Raw genomic sequence first — 21,039 nt, 5'->3', positions numbered from 1 at the left:
GGTTGGCTGCATACCTGAGAGACTGGGTTTTCCCTGACCAGGATGTGCCCCTGTCAGCCTCCCACCATGTCCCTGGCACCTGCCAAGAGGAGCAGCAGCATGTCCCAGACCATGTGGTGCTGATGCCACAGCACTTGCCTCTGGGATTGTGCTGGAGCCTCCTGGTCTTACCCCTCCAGAGCAGCTCCTCCATAGCCTCATCGCCCTTGTGAGCATTGCTGGACCGGGATCCCCCACATCCAAGTGCCTGCCCATGGAATATGCATATAGGATAGCATTCCTGGGTGATTTCTGGCTCTGTGGTGATCCTTCAGGAACCAATAAGCTGGCTGGACTGTCTGTTATGGTGGAGGGTCTCCTGACCATGCAACTGATGGGCTGGTGGGGGTGCTGTGGGAGAGACACCCCACTTGGGGTGCCCTACTGCACCCTGAGGCAGAGCTGCATCAGCTATCTCCAAGGAGCACTGTGCCACCCCAACCTGTCCATAAGGCATCATGCTGCCGTCTTGCAGCTATGGGAAATAAACAGCTGCAAGAAGCTTCAGCCCCAGAAATCTGCCTCCATGCCTCCCTGGAATCCAGCTCCTTGCCCCCGCTGCTGGCAGGGGGGCTGCTGTCAGACAGCAAACCCACAGCCAGTGGGCACCTGGTACAGACACAGTGGCAGAAGGGGCTTTGGGCATCTTGGGGATGGGGTGCTGGCTGTCACCTCCCAGAGGGTGTCACTTTGCCGTGTCACCGCACTGCCTAAGCTCTCTCTCCCACACTAAGTAGAGGAAACCACTACTGACAGGCAGTTTCCTCCCAGCCACTTTCGGAATAGCGGAGTGGCTGTCACCATCGCCCGTGAGAACCCACCACCGCCCCTCTGGCAAAGGATCCAAGCAGAGATGATCCCAATGGGGCTGGCACAGTGCCTGGCGGCTGCCTTCCTCTTCCTCCTCGTCCTGGGTGAGTGCCCTGCCTGGTGGTAGGAGCTTTCTTGGGGCAGTTGTGGGGAAAGCAGAGCATCCCCTTGGTGCAGGCGGGTGGCTCAGCCAGCGCTACTCTGGCTCGGTGGCCGTGGGAAGAGGCTCATCAGCCTTTGCTCTCTTTTGCACTGCAGTTTCACTCCAAAATGACAGCCTCAACACTAGCAGGGTTTCATTGAGGGACATACACATCCCTGTTGAGTGGCTGCTGGAGGTGTGGGGGGGTTACCTAACCCCCTCTTGCCTTGGGAAAGAATTCTGAAGGTTGTGCCATCACCAGCTCTCTTCTCAGGCCGCCACAGTTGTGTTTTGACTCTGTATCCACATCCAATGGGCATTTTGCTTAGTGTGCATGCCGAGAATCAGAATAGAATGAGTGTCACCTCCGGGAGCTATGCATAAGGGGAGGGTCCATGTGTGGCCACCACCTCTCCAAACCCTCTGTAAGCAGAAATGAAGGGAGCTCTTGATGTCCCCCGGTGTTCCCTGCCTTCAGTGGAACTCTTGCTGGCCCCCTCTCCTGTGCTCTCCCCAGTTTCTGCCTGTGGAGTACCTCTGCAGTATCTAGCCTGCTGCTTACCTCCACTATTCCATGTCCCTTGACTTCTGCATTGCAACTCCTTCTCTGGCAATGGTCAGCTCTGGCACTTGCTCCCTTTCCCTCACGGTTTGTGCAGGACCTGAGCGCCTGGCCCTCTAACACACCACAAGCTTCCTCCAGTGATCTCAGCCTGGTTGCTGCTCCCTCTGCAATGCTGGCTGAGAAATGCTCTTCAGGCATGAACAGGCCTGGCAGCCCTCTGGCCACGATCCCCTGGTCTCTGTTGTGTGACCCCCCCAGCGTGCTAGGAGAGAAGTTCGGGGTCTGTTGAAGTCACAAGGGGTGTGAAGTCCCTTGGACTTTGTGCTTCAAAGAACGAGGCTGCACAGCAATTCTTTTCGGTGCTGTGGTCCCTTGTGTGCCCAGAACCACTGTCATTTTGGGTGTGCAGCCCCCCTCGGGTGGCACGTACCCCTGCAAACACCCTGTGTGCTGCCCGCTTGCTGACCGCAGGTCTGACCCCTGCCCAGCGCGTGGTGACGGTGCAGCAGGGGCCCCTCCACCGCGTGAGGGGCTCCCACGTCACGCTGTGGTGCAAGGTGAGCGGCTACCAGGGCCCGGCGGAGCAGAACTTCCAGTGGTCCATCTACCTGCCCTCGGCCCCTGAGCGAGAGGTGCAGATCGTCAGCACCGTCGACCCCTCGTTCCCCTACGCCATCTACACCCAGCGCGTGCGCGGCCGCGGGATCTACGTGGAGCGGGTGCAGGGGGACGCCGTCCTGCTGCACATCACGGAGCTGCAGGACCGCGACGCCGGCGAGTACGAGTGCCACACGCCCAACACCGACGAGAGGTACTTCGGGAGCTACAGCGCCAAGATGAACCTCTCAGGTGGGTCCCGGAGGAGAGCCCCTGCTCCCCACTGGGCAGGGGTACTGGTGGGTTCCTGCTGTGCCCCCACGTTTGCACTGGTGAGAAGTGCTCGCCTCTGCGTCTCTGTCAGAGGGGCAGCTGGGGGAAGGGGTGATTAGCGGGGCTGGTGGACACAAATTTTCCTTCTCTCTCTGCTGTGGGATTGCTAAGGGAGGGATGCCCAGATATCCCCTTGCAGGTTCTCTGGCTATTGCCTCCCAGCCAGGGCAAGGGAAGGAAGAGGAAGCCTCTGCTCTCCCATGGCCTGACTTTAACTTCAGCTCCTGATGCAGACTCGGCATTTCACAGCTAAACATTTAGGAGGGCAGGAGTTTTCGGGTTCTGTGCGTTATGTGTTGGTGTCCTCCCAGGCCAGATTATGGGAATTGACCCAAGTGAGGTACCCACAGATGGAGGAAGGTAGCAGCTCTTGCAGAGCACTGGGTGAGGGATGGTAATGGGGTGGAGAGGCAAAAGGAAAGGCCCTACTGTGAGCCCACCAAGTCTATATGATACTTCCACTTGGTGTTCAACCCTATTTTCTCCTTTATCTTGGTGTTGCACCAGTCTGCATTTGGGATAGTGAGGGCATAGACTTTACTCTCCTTGGGGTTGCCTAATTAATGCTGACTGTAGTTTGACTGTAGAGTGTACTGCAAAAGATTTACTTTTCTTTCTTCCCTGCTGAGGTTTTAGCTGTGTCACACCTCAGCATAAGCTGACGAAGGCCTTGTCAGTCAGCTACAAAAAATGTCTCTCATGTGCTGTCAGACCCCTTAGGGCCTGGCTGTGGTTTTTTGGGGGTTGTCCTATGCAGGGCCAGGAGCTGGACTCAGCAATTCTCATGGGTCACTCTCAACTCAGGATATTCTGATTGTGTATTTCTCCCCCATGCTCAGTGATTGCAGACACCCTCTCAGCTTCCATGGCACCCCAGGTCCTCACCCTCACCGAAGGGGATGTGGTGGAGCTCACCTGTGAGGTGTCCAAGTCCACCACCCAGCACACGCATCTCTCAGTTGGCTGGTACCACCTTCGGGGAGCAGGAGAGCACCAAGCTGAGGAGGTCCTTACCCTCTCCAAGGACTTCATCCTGAAGCCAGGGCCCTCTTACATGCAGAGGTTTCTGGTGGGGGACGTGAGGCTGAACAAGGTTGGGAACACCACGTACAAGCTCTTCCTTGGGGGAGTGAAGCCATCTGACCAAGGGCAGCTGTACTGTGAGGCAGCCGAGTGGATTGAGGATCCTGACAAGACTTGGAAGGATATCTCCCGCAAGCAGACAGAGAGGACATCGCTGACAGTCATGAGCCAGGGTAAGGCTCTTGCAAACTCACGTGTTGGCTCCAACTCCCTTGTGCATTCAAGGCTCTACTGCAGCAGCTTCAGTGCCCTTCACTGCTGCCTCTGTCACAGCCTAGGGACAAGCTGGTAGGTCTGGCTGCCTTTGCTGGGCTCTGAGGGAGTGGGCTGGGCTTGGCTCAGGGCCACGGCAGCCCCTGGTTCTGGAGCTGTTGGTGCTTCACACTTTGGATGTTCATGCAGCCAAATCTCAAACAAATCACGCAGTCTCGCAGAGCCATGCGAGGTGTTAGCAGAGAGAGCAGAGTGTGCCTGCAGCAGCCTGGCTCCTTGGCAGTGTTAAGCTCCAGGGTGCAAAAAACTGTGTTGTTAGACTGCCTCCAGGGTCTTGTGGCCTTAAAGTACACCACAGCAAGCTGCTCATCAGCCACAGGGGCAGAGGGATGTGGGGATGTACTGCATGTGCTGCACAGCTCCAGTGTCTGTTGGGCGTGGCTTGTCTGTCCATGAAGGCACCAGTTTGCCAGTTTTCAGAGCAACTGGTGCTGCTGTTTATTAGACCATTCCTCTGAGCACCCTGCCTGACATCCCTCCTGCCACAAGCCCTTTGTTGTCTGAGGTCCCTCACCCTGCTCTACCCCTGGGAGTGTGTGAGTAGCTGCACCCAGAGGAAAGGAAAATCTCTTTCCCCACCAGTAAGTTTTACTTCAAAGCAGCCAAGACAAGACTGTGTCTAGTTGATGTCCTTCAACACATGCAACAGTAGGCAGTAAAACAGGAGCAAGTCTCCCACTGAAAAGGTGCCTGGGGAGGTGGTGTACCCTGTCCCCATGGCTCAGGGCAGATGGAGAAGGCTACAGAGCCAGGGTGGTGAGGGGAACCTGTGTCTCGTGGGAAGGTGGTGAGTCAGAGCAGGAAACCAAAGAAATGGCTGGGTAAGAACCAAGCACCCTGTATAGGGCTCAGGGGAGCAAGGTACTGGGGGAGGGAAGTGTGGTCTCCCCTTGTCAGTCTGTTTCCTGAAACCTGGCTGACTAGCAAAGTTTTATTCCTCTTATTGCACAGTGTTTGCAGCAAAGGCTTTCCAGGTCTGCTGCTGCCTGGGGAGCAATGGCAGTCAGTGAGCTTCCCTCCATCTGCTTGTTTAAGAGGCACACTGGTAGGGTGTGGCTTCAGGTACCAGTGTCACAGGATCATTTAGAGAAACCTTGTCAGAGCTTGGTATTTATCATGTGGTGTCTGTTCAGGGTAGAAGGGAGGCGATAGCGGTAAGAGGGCATTATGGTGGCTCTATTGGACCTGCTGGCATTGCCATGGAGGAACTGCAGCAGGTGTTCAAGCCTTCCATCAGCTCTGCAGGGCCCTCTAGCACCCAGTGGGGGAGCCCAGGCTGCAGGACTGAGCACCCCATCACGCTGGGAGCCAGCAACCACTCTGACCGCAGTTAACAGCCTCATTGGTTTCTATAAACTCTCCAGCAAATATTTAGGAATGCCAAACATATCTCCAGCAGCTGGGATTCGTGTTTGCAAACTGTTTATGAGCCAGTGTTTAAATTCATTCTGGGTACTCTGCCTTCAATACGCTATTTGAGCCCTTCCAACTGTGGTCTGGGAGGTGCTCTGTTCTGCTTCCAAACTACAGTCTTGCCCTTGCTTTTAGACTTGCAGGGCACCACAGTGACACTGAAGGGGGGAGCTCAGCTCCTTAGGGCTCTGGCACTTCTTCCACCTGCAACTGCTGCTTAGTGCCTGGAACTGGCAACCATCTCCAGGGTTGTAATCTCCCCGTGGACAACGTTTTCCATTCTGATCACTTTTCCTATGAAAGAAGATGTTTCAATGGAGAATTCCCTCCTGTTGCTCTCTGCAAGGCTGTTGGTGCTGCCGGGTGGGAGGGAAACATGGGAAGAGCCACTCATCACTCTCTTTGCTTTTGGCTGTCAACAGGCAGAGACCTCTCTGTGGACATTGCTGCTGCTGAAAACTCCCTTTCTGAAGGGGATACTTTGCAGCTGAATTGCACGGTGGAAGCTCAGAAGAGCGGCAGCAGGCACTTCCAAGTGATTTGGCTCCTCAATAACATGGAAGTGGCCAGGGTTGACCCCCATGGGGTATTGACTTGGGAGGAAGAATATGAGGAGAGAGCCAAGCTGGGGCAGCTCCGAGCACTCAAGCCAAGCAACACAATTTATGCTCTCACCATCTATGAGGTGGGGCTGAGGGACAATGGTACATATCGCTGCTCTGTGTCAGAAATGAAGACTCCTGGAGACTTGCACGGCATCCAAACCAACCTGTCATCAGGCATCCAAGTCAACGTGAAGCCGATAGGTCAGTAAATCCTAATGGCTGCTCTTCTGGGTAAAGTCTGTAGGATCCTTGGCTGTGGAACGCTCTAAGCCTGGGCTCATCTTGGCAGGGGCAGCAAGAGTCCAAATATGCAATAGTTTTTGGTAGATAATGGGAAAAGCATTTGCTATGGCAAACATTAGCATGACAGATGCAGCAGCTGTCAACAAAGTGTAAACCTTTAGCTCAGTCTCTTTGCAGTAATTTTTGGGGCAAATAAGTAGAATCCTGGGCAGTCTGGGTCCCCCTGTGTCTTTGCTACAGAAAATTGTAAGCAATGCCTGTTGCTACTCCTAAGTATCAGAGGATGACCCTGCAGAGGAGGTGCTTCTGGAGAGGGGGTTCACTGCCATTTCCGTCAGGGTTCTCTCCCTGTTCTGGAAGGATGGCTTGTGAGAGACCGCTCTGAGAAAGATGTGTAGGAGACTCATGGTTTCCTTGTCATAGCTAGATGATGATTATTGTCATGTAGCAAGAGCTGCCTGCTGGGACCTCATTTCTTAAGTATTTCTTTATACATTCGTGTCCCAAGAACGATGTTAAACTGGGAAAAAACAAACAAACAAAAAACCCCAAACCACACAAGGATTTCTCCAAATTCGTAAGGAAAGGCTGGTTGAAAATTTCAATTCCTTTCCTTTTCCAATGTCAAGGCTTTGCTAGTCTTTCAGTTTAATGCCACAGTACCTCTGGCTTTCTCTGAGGAGCACAACATCCCCTCCAACGCGCTGACTGTTGTTTGCAGAGAGCCGCATGCGCCTGTCCGTGTCCACCAGCACGCCACAGGTCACGGCAGGAGACTCCCTGATCCTCCACTGTGAGGTGCAAGGAGCCACCAGCCCCGTGTCTGTGCAGTGGTGGCACCTGCCCCCACAGCGCCCGGGTCCCGGGGTGCTGGTGGCCACCATGGAGCAGGATGGCAGCCTGAGGCTGGGGAGCGCCTACCGGGATGGCAGGACTCGGGGGAGCCTCCGGCTGGAGAAAGTGAGCTCTGGCACCTTCACCCTGGTGATCCCCAGCACACTGGATGAGGACGATGGTGGGAAGTACAGATGTGAAGCAACAGAGTGGTCCCGAGGCCAAAGCTGGACAGAGCAAGGGGAGGCAGCAGTGACAGTCAGCTCCATGGGTAAGTTGGGTCACCCCTGTTTCTGGATTGGAGGCAAGGCTGGAGAAGCAGGTGGATACATCAGTAGGACATAGGCCTGCTGTGCCCTGAGGTCTGCTGCTGCTGCAGGGCTGATCACTTGGCCCTGGAGTCCTTCAGATTCCCCATTTCTGCCAGGATGCTGGAGTCTTCTATGAGGTGTTTTGGGGGAGAAAAGTGGGACACAGCAGCCAAAATACCTGGACACCTGAATAGCAGTGGCTTGTTCAGCAGGTCTTCTGACTGTCTCCTTACCTTGAAATAAAAAATATCTGTTCTAACAGCATAATTACTTACAGTAATTAAGCTCAACAAAGGCACTTGCTGAGTTGTCTGGTGGCCTTTGTCAGAGACACACCCCTGGTGCTGGCATCTGATTGCTTCTCCTGCCCTCTTGTCTGAGTGCAGAGCTGCTAACCTCCCTGGTGTGCAATGCCCATGCATTGCTGGAATGGGTGCCTTTATGGAGAGACAGATTTTGGCTGTGGTTTAGGCTGTTTTCCCTTTCTTGTTGCTGGGCTTGGGTGCCTGGGAGGATGGGTCGGGCCACGGGAGTTGTTCAGGTTTTGTGGAAGGTGTAAGGAAGCGGCAAACAGGACAGTAGCACCAGTTGAGGATCCCTGGCTCCTTGCCACAGTGTGGGACCGGGCACCCTGGAAAAGAGGGTACTTAGGGTTGTCCAAGGGACTGGGAGAGTGGGAGTTGGATAGGAGAGGGCCACACAGGGCTGGAAGAGCAGAGTGCACCTAAGTGAGAGTGGCACTGGGAGAGCAGCAGCAGGACTGCTGGCCTCCATGGGGTTGTGGTGCCTGGGGCAGCATGGGAAGGGTGGTGGGAAGGTGGCACAGGGCAGGATTTCTGTCCTGGTGCCAAGGGCTCTCTCCTCCCGAGCAGGTCTCGGTCTGCATGCCATGCTGAGGAGCCGAATTGCCACAGTCAGGCATGGGCAAAGTTTTGAACTTGTCTGCCAAGTGAGCGCCAACTACACCCTTGAGGAGGTGCCGGCGTCCGTGCGGTGGCTCTTCCAGCCCAGCCCACCCACCAGCCCCTACCATGAGCTGGTCCAGGTCTTTCCCAATGGCACTGTGGCCTGGGTGGCAGCGCAGTCACGCTTCAAGGAGAAAGCCCAGCTGATGAAGGCTGACACCTCCTTCGGGCTGCACATCCACAGTGCTGTGGCTGCCGACGAGGGGACGTACCAGTGTGAGGTGGAGGTCTGGAGGAGGAACGTCCTGCCCCTGGGGCAGCCAGTGGCCACCACCAGCTCCAATCCTGTGGGGATAAAGGTGGTGCTGCCAGGTAAGCAGTGTCTTCATCAGAGGTCTCTCCTTCTGCAATTTTGAATGAACAAACATGGCCAGGGCAGTCAGGACCAGTGATGTTTGGGGTGTCCCCAGCGGGGTCACCTCCCAGGGCTGCAAGAGGTGGTGCTGCCTGCTCTCTTGCTTGCTCAGCACCTGACAGCAACCTCAGAGGCAAATTTGTCACTGGCAAATGGCAAAATCTACTTATTTGCAGATTATGCCAAGCATCTAGGGATCAGCCCTGCCACTAGGATTTTAAGCCTTGTTTCTGGAGAGAAGTAGTGCCCCCAGAGAAGCCCAGTTGAATGTTGGAGGGTATGAGGTACCCCCCCATGGTCTGGGCTTCTGGACAGTGAAGGGAGACTGGCCCCCAAAGCTGCTGGGGTGTCTGTGTTCCCCGGGCTTCCCCCAGTGTATTTGAAGTGTGCTGAGAAAGCACCAGGGCTCTCTGATGGGATGGGAGCCAGCACTGGGCCACAAGCTGCCAGGGGCTCTGTGGGGAGGTGTCTCCTCCCGAGCACGGGTGGGCTGCGCAGCTGAGAGGCCCTGCCCAGGGTTCCCTTTTAAGGCCACCACTGCAGGCAAGGTCTGTGCTGCCACTGTGCCTGCCAGCATCACTCTGGGAGCCTCATCCTCTTGTGGAAGAGAGATGCTGCAGACAGACCTCAACCTGCCACATGCCTGCTCCCTGCCATCCCTGGCAGCACCACACTGTCAGCTTGCTCTGCTCATGGATGGGGCTGCTGGAGGAATTGAAGGGTTTGTCCTGGCCAAAAACTCTTAGCCTGAGGGGACAGGTGTGAGAATACAACTTGGTTTATTTTCTTTCACTCACTTCTGTTCTGCCAGCAAAAGCGGGGGAGGGTGTTCTTACTCTTTTTTCACGCATCAAGTGCTCCTCCTTCTAAATCCTTGGATTTTTGGAATCACAACCCAGTGAACTGAAATTATGTGCTTTCCATGTTTTTTAACTGATGGGTTTGCTGTAGCATAAGCTAACACATTTCTTTCCCCATTCAGGCTCATTTCTGTGGTGTTCTCCCTCCTGCTCCACTGCTGCTCTTTCCTTGCCCCCTGTGGATCTGGGTGCTGGGCTGCTCAGCTGGCTGAGCCACAGCCATCTGGGGCAGGGTGGGGGCTGCAGGCTAAGGATGAGAATAAACAGCGTGTATGAGCATACATCTCTGGTGTAAATGGCATTAAGATGAGCAGGTGTAATTGTGGAGCATCTACACAGAGGAGATGGTAGCAGCGACACCGTGAAGATATTACAACATTTGGCTCCAAATGTATTGCAGCTGTTGCTGGATGCTGCAACGCTCTGAAGGTGGTGGGAACTGGGAGAGGGTGGTGCACAGTGGGAGGTGGCTGCTGGGTCTAGTACTGTCTCTCTCAGAAAGCAGCAATGAGCCAGTGAAGGATATTTGGGAAGGGAGAGAAGTCTGGGAAGGAAGCCGACTCTAGCAGCAATAGGGTGAGGCAGAGCTGCAGAAAATTAAGCTGCAAATCATGAAAATCACCAACCTGTTTCTTCACATACAAAATCTTATAGCTGGAGCCTGCAGAGATACTGGAGGTCTTGACTTCTGCTTCTACACTTCATTTAGTGCTTGGTGTCACTTAGTGCTTTAGGAGTTTACATGCCCCTGTGGATCTGGTCTGAGGGTCAGCTTCAGACAGGAGGGATGTACATGAAGTGTTACAACAGGTAGGGAAGAAGAACAGGTCTTTTCCATTTCTGATTTTTTGTGTGGGTCCCATAATTAGTTCCCTGGGCAGGCAGATGCTCCCATCAGCCTCTCAGTGCAGCTGCCCGCGATAGGTTCCCCTGTCTCTGGAGTGAACTGCAGTGGCCTTTCCACCTTCTGTCCCTCCAGCCAACTGCCCACATGGGTCACTGCAGTGTCCATGCCCCTCTGCGTGTTCCACTGCTCCTGGGCTGGGCAGGAAGTGTGGTGTCAGCAGGCAGGGTTCATGGGGAGATGGGCAGTGAGATGCTCAGCTTGGTTAATTAGATTGGAAATGAAAGGGAAAACAGCACCATGGCTTTGTGTGGGAAAGGAAGAGGCAGGCAGCTGCTCTGCCCTTTTGGTAATTGATCTTCAGCAGCAGAGAGAGGAGACCTGGAGCTGAAAAAAGGGGCTTTGCAGCAAGTGCTCTGATTCCTCTTGAGGTGATCTCTGAGAGCGTAACAGCAATTTTACTCATCAAAATCAAGTGCTCAAGGCAGCAGTTCCCGTGGCTCCTCTCCAAGCTCTAGTAGCTTTTCCTTTTCTGGAGCATTTTCTGCCCCAGCAGGTGTCAGGCTGGGCCATACTCCAGCAAGAGCCCCCCTACCCCCTCCTCCCCTGGCACTTTGCTGACTGGTACACTATGCCTTGGTACTGAGCAGCTGAAGTTAAGTGTCTTATTTTTTCCAGTGTGATCAGTTCACCTGTCACAGAAACACAGGATGGCAGAGCTTGGCAGGGACCTCTAGAGGTCACCTGGTCCAACCCCCTGCTCAAGCAGGGCCACCTAGAACAGGCTGCCTGAGAGTGTCTCCAAGCAGCTTTTGAGTATGTCCAGTGTTCCCCTCTGAAGATTTGTGCTTCCACAGAGCTGGCTCTGGGATGGGTATGCTTTTAAGTACTGAGGTTGGAAGACATCAACTTGCATATAGTTCCTAAGTGAGCTCAAGTCTGTGTGATCTCTGTGTGGTGGATCCGATGAATTTGCACAGCTTCCTAATTAGAGTGATTGCTTTCCCCTCTCTTCTGCTTCTTGCCCATACCTGTTTCTTTACAGCAGCAAATATGTGCTGTGAAATGCGGGACAGCACTTTGTTGCTCCCTTGGGAGCAGCCACCTCCCTGACCTCCTTGTGAGTGTTGCTGTGGGACTTGTGCAAGTCCCTCTGTGGAAGAAACTGTCAACCTTTTGGTGCCAATGTGCCTGTCTGTAGAGAGAAAGAAGAGCAATAGAGTACAAAGAAAAAGAGCAGCATAAGTGGATATGAACAGGAAAATTTTGCTGGCAAATTTGACATAGAGGCAGAGGCAATTTACAGGAATGTCAAGAGCCATCAGTTGGGATATCTTGTGTTGACCAGTCTTGAGAGGCAGTGAAGGCCTCTGAAATGGATTGCTTGAGTTTTGAGAAGAAATGCTTGAAGGAAGGGGAAATGCTCAAGCTTTCTCCTGTGGTGCACCTTTTCTCCATCAGCCCCTGTAGGAGAAGCCACAGCTCCCTCCTGGTCCAAAGCCCTCTCCATAACCTGCTGCTGTTGCATCCCTTGGGAAGATGCTGTGGAGGAGAGCACCCTGCTGAGCCTGTGGCCAAGGGCAGGGGTCTGAGACACTCTGAGGGAGCATCTCAGTGTGTCCTCTGCAGCCTGTCCCCAAACCAGTACCCAGGGGCTGAGCTTAAGGGAACTCAGTTGTCCCCAGCCTCCACGGCCAACTGCTCAGCTTGTATGCAAGGTAAGCCCTGAGAATGGAAATTCAACCTACAGTCTCTTAAAGCCCTGATGGTGTCTCATGCTGAGTAATTTCTACCTATCCAAGGCAGATAGCTCTGTATACTCCTTCCCCTGACAGCTGGGGCAGGGGTTGAGGGGAAATGCAGGAGGTTGGAGGATCTTTAAAGATACCAGTTTGCAACCTTTCCACTGCTGGAGGAGATGGAAAGGTACCAGCAACAGGTGATGTGCTGTGGGAAGAGGGTCCCTCAGACCAAAAGCAGTACACGCACATAGGGAACAACAGTGCAGGCTGCCTGGGGGCAGAGCTGCAGGCAGCACCACAGCTCTGCTCTCCTGAACTGAGCAGTGCTCAGCTGAACGATCGCTGGGTATAATCACAGTGGATGTGCAGGACTCTGTCATGTGGTTCTGGACTAATAACCACAGCAAACATGTGAAACCCCCACAGGCTCTGTTGTCTCTCTGTGGTGAAAGACAGTTGTTCACATTCTCCAAAGCTGTGGGCTGGTTTTGTCACGTATATGTGAGCCTGCTGGTGGAAGCAGTGGTAGACAGACACATTTGCTTCAGAGAGAGGCTTTGCCTCCAAGCTCCAGCACAGTGGCTGCCTCCATCCCCCATTCCCGCTCTGTGGTCTCCAAGGCACCTCATCTGCTACTCTCCTGCCCAGTTACACCCAGCTATGATTCCCTGCCATTGTTCAAGCAAGGGTGTGCGGATTCGCTCTTTCCCTCCTTCTCCCACCCTCTGCTCCAGCATCCCCTAATGAGTCTTTGTCCTCCGCACACCCTCTTCCTCCCTCCTCTTTCTGCGTGTTTTTCTCAGGACAGCCCTGTTCCTCTCCTTGACAGCATCCCTGTATCAGCAGCTGCAGCCAGCATTATTATTATTTTGTTTCTCCATTTTAGAAAGCAAGCTTCAGGTTTCCATGGAAGACAGTTCTGTGGAGGTTGCCAGCAGTGCTGACACGGCCATCGAGTGCCGGATTGTGTTTGCCCAGAATAATTCACAGCTCGCTGTTACCTGGTACCTCCTGCCTCCTCTGGCAGATGGGACCCCCCTGCAAATCATCAGGGCCAACTACGGCGGCGTACTGGAATATGGGCCTGAATTCAGCTCTCCTGCCCAAAAGTCCCGGTTCCTGAGCCAGAGGGTGTCCAGCAACGTCTTCTGGCTCCAGATTCTGTCTGCGAACCTCGGGGACCAGGGCAGGTACTACTGTGTGGTAGAGGAGTGGCTCTGGCTGGTGGATGGCTGGTACAAACTTGGAGAGGGAACATCGGGAAGGACCACACTGGAGTTCAAGCTCCCAGGTGAGCAGGTATTATCTCTTGTATAGGTGCTCCTGGAGAAGGCTGGATCTACTTATGACAGGCCCCTTGACAGAACTCTCCTAAGCTGGCAGGGCTTAGAAGCAGCGGCTCCTGCTTTGGATCTGAGACTCAGGGATGCAGGAGTTGTCAGTGCCTCTCAAAGGGAAATAGGGAATTAGGAAGATTTACCACGTCCTCCCAAACCAACCCAGCTGCTATTTTTGCCACTGGCAGATGAAGTCAAATGCTTCATAACAGAACGAGCTGTAGCATTTTCTTTTCCCTCCAACGTATGATGCAGTTGATTGGTTGTACAACACTGTGAATAGAGAATCTGCCCTTTCCTGGTGCTCCTGAAGCATCCTGAAGCAAGACACTGGATTTTACTCACCCTGCAACACATTGCTACTGAGAAACAAGTCTGAGGGTTTAGCTGCTCCCACCTTAATCACTGCACTGCTGGAGTACATGGTGGGTCTCCCTGGCTCAGTTCTTCCTTCTCTCAGCCTCACTTTGTTTATGGGTTGCAGCCACAGATAGAGTGGATCAGAATTCCAGCTTCCTAAAAAGCTTTTGGTCCAAAGGATGCCTTATCACTTATTTGGAGTGGGTGGGAAGAATTACAGCAGAGGGTTGTGAATGGGGTGGGGGGCAGAGACGACAGGGAGGGTGACACCCCGGGGAGAAGGAGTCACAGGAGCCTGGGGGTGTCCTGCAGAGGCCCTTGCAAGAGGCCATCCCAATCCCCCATGCTTGGCTCCAGAAGGTTTCCATCAGCCTGTGGGCACAGGCAGAAGTATTTCTATGGCAGTGTGCAACACCACAACATCTTTCTGCTTGCACCCTCCCGCAGAGCGTGAGCTGCAGGCGGACAAAACCAACCGCAGCCTCTCGGCGAGGGAGGGCGAGGAGGTGACGCTGCCCTGCCTGCTGCAGGGGGCCCGCCTGCCCGGCACCCACCTCTCAGCCACCTGGTTCCAGGTGAAGAAGAGCGGCCTCGACAGCCCCCTGCTCGCCCTCCACCACGACGGCACCATCCAGCTCCCCCAGGAGGGCCGGGCCGGGAGGCTGTACCTCCGCCGCCCCGCGCCCGGTGACTTCAGCCTGACGCTGACCCGCGTGGAGAGCAGCGATGCTGGGCTCTATTACTGCCGGGTGCAGGAGTGGCAGCAGCAGGGCGAGGGGCAGGACTGGGCTCTGCAAGCCTCGGCACGCTCAGGGTACACCCAGCTCAGCACCATCCCGCCAGGTAACGCTGCTGGGGGACAGGGGCTGCTCGCCCGGCGCTGTTCGTGTTCCCGTAGCCACGCTGGGGTGTGTGGGGAGAGTGATGTCAGCTCTCTGCTGGCTGCAGTGGCAGACATGCAGCAAAGCCAGGAGGGCTTGCTAAGGGATTGCTGAGGGGCTCAGTGCTGGGGAGATCACCAGAGTTGGGTTGGGAGCCCCTCAAGTGACACGTGCTATGGGCTGGTAGGGGATGCAGTGACATCCCAGTCCTGCTGTTTTGCCAGGGCTGAAACCAAGGTGTTCGGCATTGTAAACGTGGGAAGTGGTGATCAGGTGAGATATCAAGAGCTCTGACTGTGAAGCATGTGAGTCCAGAGGTTGCCACCGAGTGCACTTTTTGTCTGCAATTTTTATGGCTTGTGGGCTGTCTACAGGACCATGGTCACAAATCCCTGCTCTCAGCTGAGCCACTGGGGCTGGAACACTAACTGTTCTGGGGAAAAAAGCCTGGGTTTGAGTTTTCTAGCAAACCTGTCTCCAGTGAGGTCTCTAAAAGTAGCCTCTCTTCCCCCTGGGGTGAGCTGGAGTGCGTGCTGGGTGCAAAGATGGAGATGAATTCTGCATACAGAAGTTTAAATAAATGAAAGCAAAGGTTTCAGTCAGGTGCACACAGTGTTTTTAGGGAGGTAACAGGTAGGAAAAAAGTACTCGTGTTGCTCTTTGGGGAAATAGGCGGCTTGGATGACCCAAGTGGAGGAAAAAATATAAACTGTGAAATCAATCATGCTGTACCCAGCTGAGAGGATCCTGCAGTTCTTCTCATGCCTTCAGCTCTGGATCTGCCATGCCTGAAGCCAGCCTGGCTGCTTCATGGGGTTATAGCTTCTGCAGCAATTCCCAGTGCCGACCAGCATGGAAAGGGTGATCCTGTGGAGCCCTCCCTTGTGCCTGCTCCTGGCACAGGCAGGCATGGAGCCTACTCTCGTGACTGCACCTACAGCAGAGCTAATCCAGATTTAATTGCACGGAGAGGGACTGACAGCACTTCATCCCCCCACTGTTGAGTTAGTGCTGTTGTCCATCATGGCTCCCTCTAGCACTCAGATTTCTCCTTCATCAGTTCCCTCTGCCTCTTGTTACCCATAACTGGTGGAGTAACCATTGCTAAAATTGCTCAGTAACTGCTGGTAAATTCTCCCCCAGTTTTCACATGAGTGTTTTTGCCAAGTGGTTTTCATGGTTTTCACAAAATGCAAGAGATTATCTGGGTGTTTTTTTCTTTCTCCCTCTCTCTTTTTTTATGTCATTCTTTTTTTTGGCGGGGTGGCCGTGTGTGTGTGCTTGTGCATTCCTCTAGTGATGCAGGTATCTTGATGTGCCCAGGACAAAAATGGAGATGCTGCAAATAAAAGCTTTTCAGCCAGTATGGGACTAATTAAAAATGGTTTTTTGAAGCACCCAACAGGTCCACCAGCAGTACAGGCAGCCTCCACTTTACTGGGGAGCTGTTCTGCAGGAGCTGCCAAGGACGAGGATGGTGCTCACAGCTGCCTGCAGCCCAGTGTGGCTAAAATATGATAGCAGAGACAGGGGCAGGTCTCTGGGCGGGACAGGGACCTGTTGATCTGGTTTCTTTTGCTTTCCTCTTGTCTCTTCTTGTTTGGTGGTGCAGCCTCTGACAGACCTCTACCTCACCCCGCTGTCACTGGTGTCAGGCAGGGACCCGGTGCGGTGAAGGGGGTGTGGCTTTTCCTTACTGAGATAAGTATTGAATGGGTTGGCTGAAGAACCATGCTGTTTCTGTTGGGATGTTTCAGATGAACAAGATGGGGCCTTATCTGACCTCCCCAGACAGGAAACTGAGGCAGATTACCTGGTTTCTCTCCCCCATCTCCTCAGGTAGCCTGTATGAATTCTTAAAAATCAGTGGATATTGAAGACTGAGGGAAAGTGTTTAAGAAGATAACTTACAGAAGCAGCAGGAGAGAGAAACTCAGGCTAGCTTGGGGCCTCACTTACTTTTTCTTTCTTCTTTTTCCCCCAGAGTCAACTGTTATGTCTAGGATCTGCTCATCCCCATCACTGCTGAACTTCATCCTATGCTTGCCACTGGTTCTGATCCTTCTCCTGGCCCTTGCTGTCTCCTGCTGGTACTGCAAATACAGAAAAAGCAAGAAGGGCAACATCACAGAAAACCAGCTGATGGAACTGGATGGGAATGGAGAGGTCAAGACAACTTAGCTGGTCTATCGAGGCAGATGTAACTTGAAGGAGTGGAGCTGGACACTTAAGGAGGACTGAGTACTTGCAGAGGGGCTTCTTACTGTTCTGTAGTAGCTCTTGCAATGAATCCTTGAAATTGTATGTTTGCTTTCAATGGAATGAAGTGGCTTTGAATTACTAAACAAGGGGTTTAGGGTTTTCATAACAAGTGTTTCTGTCTCTCGGGTTAGATACCCACCCATTTCACACTCTGTTCACTGTGACATATTTGAGGTCCTTGAAGTACACATCTCCCACTGTGGGTGGAAGTGGTGTTATTCCTCTGCAGGAATAAGGAAAAAAAACAATTCTTTTTGCACTGTGACACAAAAGTATCAAATTGCTACTTGTTTTAGACATCTTGAAAAAAATCTATGTGGTATTCAGGCTAAAAAAGCAGTGGCAGAGCTGGTAATGGAGTATTGGTGTCCCATTTAAGTCACTGCACTTGCCTTTGGCCACCCTTTGCTCAGGAAGTTCTTTTCATGTTCTTGAGAGCACCTGTGCCCAAAGAGCATCTTCTCCAAAAGGAAATGGGTCTTCATCACAAAACCTGTCACTGGAACATGGGGACAGAGCAAGGCTGGCTGGGTCTGAAGAAAGTACAGAGCAGGGGCACCACAGCCATCTGCAAAAAACCCAAAACCTGTTGATCCAATAAAGGACTCTCATGGAGTCTTGCATCCCAGAGGGAAGAAGGGGACACCAAGCCATCTTGGAGATAAGTGTACAAACTTTCCAGCTCCTTCCTTTGCTGGGACTGCTGTAGGAGAAGACAGCATCCAGGCCCTCATGCCTGGGCTGTCTGTGGGTCAGGAAGCTGCACACCTGGGACCTGGTACTGGACATGTCCAGTTTGTTCCATGTAATAAAAACCCCATGTGTGTGTATGTGGGGCAGCTCCTCTGTGCTCTGGAATCCAGCTCGAGCTCACCTTTTCAAGGCTGAGGAGCTCTGCTACCTGAAGATTGTCTGGCTGATGCATTAGAGGAAAGGAGATTTCTATCCAGTCCATGTAAGCCAGGGGATATTGAACCTCTAATTGTGCAAAGTGAGTTGTGGTCCCAATGAGTTGGAAGGTCGGGTGTCAGGGTAACACTCAAAGCACTGTCCTGAGACAAAAGTAACTGCATAGAAATCACAGCAGACATTTATGAACCTGCTTCCTTTGACTAGAGAGAGGTTTGGAGACACCACAACCCCTCTAGATGATCTGTTCATGTCCTTTGCTTTCTTTACAAATAGTAAAGCTGCCTGTCCTTTATCCTGAAGAACTGATAGGTGCTTCAGTCCCTTGAAAATGCACGTTTTCCACACTTTTGAATAGTACTGCTCCCGTTCTGCTGTTCAGCCCCCTCTGTCTGTACTGGCTGGTTCCAACTTGTTCAGTCTTTCCCTGTGGGATGTGTTTTCTGGACCCGGTGCAGCTTTTCCCTTTGCTGCCCTGACCCCAGTCGTCTCTGCCACAGTGTGAGCGCTCAGAGCTGCACGTGGGGCTCTCTGTAGAGGTTTCCCCCCTGCCTTGGGGGTTATGTCCCGTTTACACCTCCCAGTGGGGCGTTTGATTTTCTGTGTGTGTGTGACAGCGCGGCACTGTTTGTGCTTGGCTCGCAGTCGTCGGGCTCCTCTCCTGCAGATTTGCTGTCTAGCAAGTTGTTTCTTCACTGTATGCTCAGGCTGTTGGTTTTTCCTATCTAATTGAAGCACTGTTTGCGTGGGTCTGTCAAACAGTTTTCCACACCGTTTTGTGAAAAATCCTGCTGTCTGCTTGTCTCAGCCCTGTCTCGGTAATGCTTTAACTCATGGACCAGTTTTGGTCTCTTCCACAGAGAAGCAGATGCTCCCAGGACATGAAACTCCTGCAAGTTTCATGAAAAGTGGATGAAGGAGAGGAGGCAGGCGAGTTATCCCAGCAAGGGGCAGCAATGTGAGTTGGCTGCCCAGTGCCTGGCTCATATTTGGGGGGTACATAAAGGAGAAGTAGGTGTGTTAGGGCACAGGAAAGGAAAGAAGGAACCGCTTTTGACGAACAATTATTAACAATAAATCTATGCACATAGTTTATCTGCCAATTTTGTGCTGCTCCTCCGTGTTTTCGTTTGGGTTGTTTCCTCAGCTTGCCCAAGAGTGCCTTGGGAGCATGCTTCACAAACCTTGGTAAAATCAAGAATATATGATGCCTACTGCTTACCTCTTCTCACAAGGCTTGCAGTCTTCTTGCAAAGGAGGTAGGTAGGTCTGACGTGCTCTGGTTTTGGTTAAAACAGACAAACAAAAAGCTTTTTCTTTCTTTGTGTTCCTCTAGGTACTTGTAAGTACTTTGTCCCTGTATCTCCCTAAGGATTGCAGTTAAGAAGATGAGGGTGTTCAGGTTCCCTTTACTCTTAAATATAATTTTACCCTTTTCTTGTCACCTGTTGTCTCACACCTCCTCAGGTGTTATCACAGAGAACCAGTAACAGGTAGCTTGACAGCCCATTCTTTGTGTGGCTTAGGATGAACCTCATCAAGACTCTCTATCTAGTAAAAAATCTGACTTACTGAGGTTGCTGCTCATTATAGGAGTGCTGGGGACAACCTCTACCATCCTGCCATCTGATTTTCAGGTAAAAAGCTGCAGGCTCTGCTGCAACGTGAGATTTTTGTGTCTGGTGAACTGGGGGGGAAAAAGGTGGTCAGAGAGAGAGAAGTTTCTCTTTCAACAGGGCCATTTCTTCTCCTGACCTGTTTTGGTTCACTTAATCAAGAGGCCTTTGTAAGTATCAACTTTATATTCACGCAGGTTTAGAGGTTTTTAAATCTATAAGTGTGCCCATGGTCTTGATGAAAGGGTCTGGAAGAAGAATGTGTGGGTTTGCAGTGGTGAGGTTTTTTCATCTTTATTTTTTTTTTTCCTGGCTTTGCTGTGTCACCACCATACCTTTCAGCTTTATTTTTAAGGTGTATTTTTTTCCACGAGTGAACTTAGAAGGAGTTGTAGCTTATCGCAGTAAAATCTCCAAAAGAGTCCTGTTTTCAAAGAGGACATTTCAGTCAGCTGAGGTAAATGTATGAGAGGGAGAGAGATGTGTGTGCCTGCTAGATCAGGGGGATGGTGTTGATTTTGCTGCTGGGGCTCTTGGCCACCTTCACCCAGCCCCGTTGCCAACCTTTTGTTCAAATCCAGCCCGTGATATAATGTAGAACAGCTGATAAAATATATAACTAGCTGTCATAGCCCCTTGGGAGAAAACAGTGCAGCAGCACAGACATTGCAGCAGCAGAGGAGTGCCCCCATTGCACCCTGTTCTCCAGATGTGCCCTTGCCCAGGGAATGCTCTGTGTGAGAGCAGCACGTGGCAGGAAGGCCCAGGGTCCTTTCACAGCTTTAAAGCAGTTTGAAGGGGCTACAGGGCAATGCAGAGCTCGGTCCATTATGAATTAATCCACTGGGAAGTGGTTGCATGTGGCTATAAAAACACAAAGGCTGTGTTGTGTGTGGAAGGTTTCCACAGGAAGGTGTGGGAACTGTAAGGCAAGGGGAGAGCAGCACAGGCAGTGCCTCCCAGGCAAGGCAGCCCACCCCTACGGCTTGGCAGCCCCTCACTGTTCATAAGAGGAATGATGTGAGGGTGGGATGGATGGGAGTATAACCCCTGCATTGCATTGCCTCCCTGGAATGCTTTTATGGCACCTGCCTTTGGGCAGGAACCAGGCCAGTGCTCAGTCACTCCTCAAACGTGCATTGGGACAAAGGATCGTGGCAGTGGTTCTCACCTGCAGGGGGGTGCACTGAGGACCTTTCTCTGCAAGGCTCCTCTCTTCTACAAGGAGGGAGGATGGCTGAGTGACGAGCTGGTTGCTGTGCAGGAGTGCCAGGAAGTGGTTTGCAAGCAAGGAGACAGTTTGTGGCTGATGGCTCAGGGTTTCCTGGCCTGCCCTGTTTCCTTGGAGCAGAGGGCACAGCAGCAACGTGCTGTCCTGTACTGCCAGGACAAGGCTGCTGAGGAAGGTTGCCAAACTTCCAATAAATTATTCCAAACGAATGGCTTGGAGTTCTCCTGGGATGTCCCCTCTCAAGCAGCATCTCTTCATTACTTCCTATTAACTCTGAGTTGGTTTTGATATTTGACATTCAGTTTTCTTCTCGTAATAAAATATTTAAAAACTGGAAATAAAAGAAGCAGTTTTGATACGTGCTTTGGTCTCCCTTGAGCATTCCAGCTGGTTCCTGCAGCCCCTACTTGTTTTGTGTGTCCTTTGACC

General features: G+C 52.5%; 1 protein-coding gene across 2 annotated transcripts; it reads left to right on the top strand.

Moving 5' to 3' along the window:
• The first annotated feature begins 901 nt into the window (after positions 1–901).
• LOC103761128 (immunoglobulin superfamily member 3) lies at positions 902–16,781 on the top strand. Of its 2 annotated transcripts, XM_018077067.3 has the most exons (9): positions 902–953; positions 1,904–1,915; positions 2,028–2,405; positions 3,326–3,742; positions 5,678–6,061; positions 8,121–8,525; positions 12,901–13,305; positions 14,159–14,554; positions 16,577–16,781. In XM_018077067.3, the coding sequence occupies exons 1-9, from the start codon at positions 902–904 to the stop codon at positions 16,771–16,773; spliced, it is 2,646 nt and encodes an 881-aa protein (XP_017932556.1). In that variant the 3' UTR covers positions 16,774–16,781. The 2 variants fall into 2 exon arrangements, 1 of the variants encoding a protein (XP_017932556.1); XR_001921213.1 differs by lacking the exons at positions 902–953; positions 1,904–1,915; positions 2,028–2,405; ... (3 more) ...; positions 14,159–14,554; positions 16,577–16,781 and adding an exon at positions 6,825–6,922 and having other exon boundaries at positions 5,974–6,061.
• Positions 16,782–21,039: the final 4,258 nt, after the last annotated feature.

This window comes from Manacus vitellinus, unplaced genomic scaffold, assembly GCF_001715985.3.
Source record: "Manacus vitellinus isolate BGI_N305 unplaced genomic scaffold, ASM171598v3 scaffold_35_pilon, whole genome shotgun sequence".
Taxonomy (NCBI): Eukaryota; Metazoa; Chordata; class Aves; order Passeriformes; family Pipridae; genus Manacus; species Manacus vitellinus.
The sequence above is the reverse complement of the archived record's forward strand: the minus strand, read 5'-3'. Positions and strand labels throughout refer to the sequence as shown.